Source organism: Bison bison, unplaced genomic scaffold, assembly GCF_000754665.1.
Source record: "Bison bison bison isolate TAMUID 2011002044 unplaced genomic scaffold, Bison_UMD1.0 scf7180017864172, whole genome shotgun sequence".
Taxonomy (NCBI): Eukaryota; Metazoa; Chordata; class Mammalia; order Artiodactyla; family Bovidae; genus Bison; species Bison bison.
The window spans coordinates 2,478,671-2,480,135 of NW_011494744.1; the positions used below are offsets into that span (position 1 = coordinate 2,478,671).

Consider the following 1,465-nt stretch of genomic DNA (forward strand, 5'->3'; position numbering starts at 1 on the left):
TTTTTTTTTTGTTTTTTTTTTTTTTTTTTAATGTCTCCTAACAAAATGGAGTAGCTGCAGCTACTGGGAGGCCAGAGAATGGTTGTGCAGATGAGTCCTCCTAACAAATGCCAAGGATTTCCTCCCTCGTGGTTCGCTGCGGCTAAATGAAACAATTATCGAGGCAAAAAGGCAGTTTGCTAATCAAGGGGGATAAGACTACTGTTTCTTTAAAGTGCCCGAGCGGGGAAGGGGGAAGAAAGGGTCGTGTGTGGTGTCTTTTTAACCTTGCTGAAGGACGCAGCTGTATTTATTGACGTATGCAAATAGCTGGGGGAGGGTGGTGCTTGGGAAAAAACAGGAACCAGAATCAGTTTCTCATTGCAGGGTGAACGCTCTGAGTTCCGGTGAAGGGGAAAGAGACGTGGCGAAATTGCTGTCTTTCTGTCTTATAAGCACCTCTCTTACTAATACAGAAAAGGAACCTAGACATCAGAAAGGGTGAAGACGCTCTCACAGTATTTTAAGAGACCTTGCACGAGCTCCCCCACCCCAGCCCGACCTGTTCTTCTAAATGGGAGATTATGGATTTGCATTGCAATTGGCTAGTAGCGGTGGCACTGGATTTTCGCAACTAAAACACCCGCCCGCTCCAGCAAGCAGCATTAACGAACACACTGGCAATAACGCGTTTCTCTTTTTTCCCATTTCAGCTGCGCAAACCATGCAGGATGATTTACTGATGGACAAAAGCAAAACCCAGCCCCAGCCCCAGCAGCAGCGGCAGCAGCAGCAGCAGCCCCAGCCCGAGCCCAGCACCGCCGAAGCCCCGTCCACGCCCCTGTCCTCAGAGACCCCCAAGCCGGAGGACAGCAGCGCAGTGCCGGCCCTCAGCCCCGCCGCGGCTCCGCCGGCCCCTAACGGCCCCGACAAGATGCAGATGGAATCGCCGCTCCTGCCGGGCTTGGGTTTCCACCAGCCCCCTCAGCAGCCGCCGCCACCGCCGCAGGAGCCCGCGGCGCCGGGCGCGTCTCTGTCGCCGTCCTTCGGCAGCACCTGGTCCACGGGCACCACGAACGCGGTAGAGGACAGCTTCTTCCAGGGGATCACCCCAGTCAACGGGACCATGCTCTTCCAGAACTTCCCGCACCACGTCAACCCAGTCTTCGGAGGCACCTTCTCCCCGCAGATCGGCCTGGCGCAGACCCAGCACCACCAGCAGCCGCCGCCGCCCGCGCCGCAGCCAGCGCAACCCGCGCAGCCCCCGCAGGCGCAGCCCTCGCAGCAGCGCCGCTCGCCTGCCAGCCCCAGCCAGGCTCCCTACGCGCAGAGGGGCGCCACGGCGGCGTACGGTCACCACGCCCACTCATGACTAGCAACGCCGTCCTCGGTTCCTCCGGCCGCCCGCAGCCGTAGCCGCCGCCGCCGCCGCTTCGTCCGCGTCGTCCAGCTGGAACACGCACCAGAGCGTGAACGCCGCCTGGAG

General features: G+C 59.4%; 1 protein-coding gene across 1 annotated transcript in view; it reads left to right on the forward strand.

Moving 5' to 3' along the window:
* Positions 1-1,465, forward strand: part of CPEB3 (cytoplasmic polyadenylation element binding protein 3) — a 158,330-nt gene that overhangs the window by 2,691 nt on the left and 154,174 nt on the right. Inside the window, 2 exon segments of the mRNA XM_010842220.1 lie at positions 693-1,381; positions 1,383-1,457. Of these exon segments, the coding sequence (XP_010840522.1) occupies positions 704-1,381; positions 1,383-1,457 (753 nt within the window). The 5' untranslated portion in view covers positions 693-703.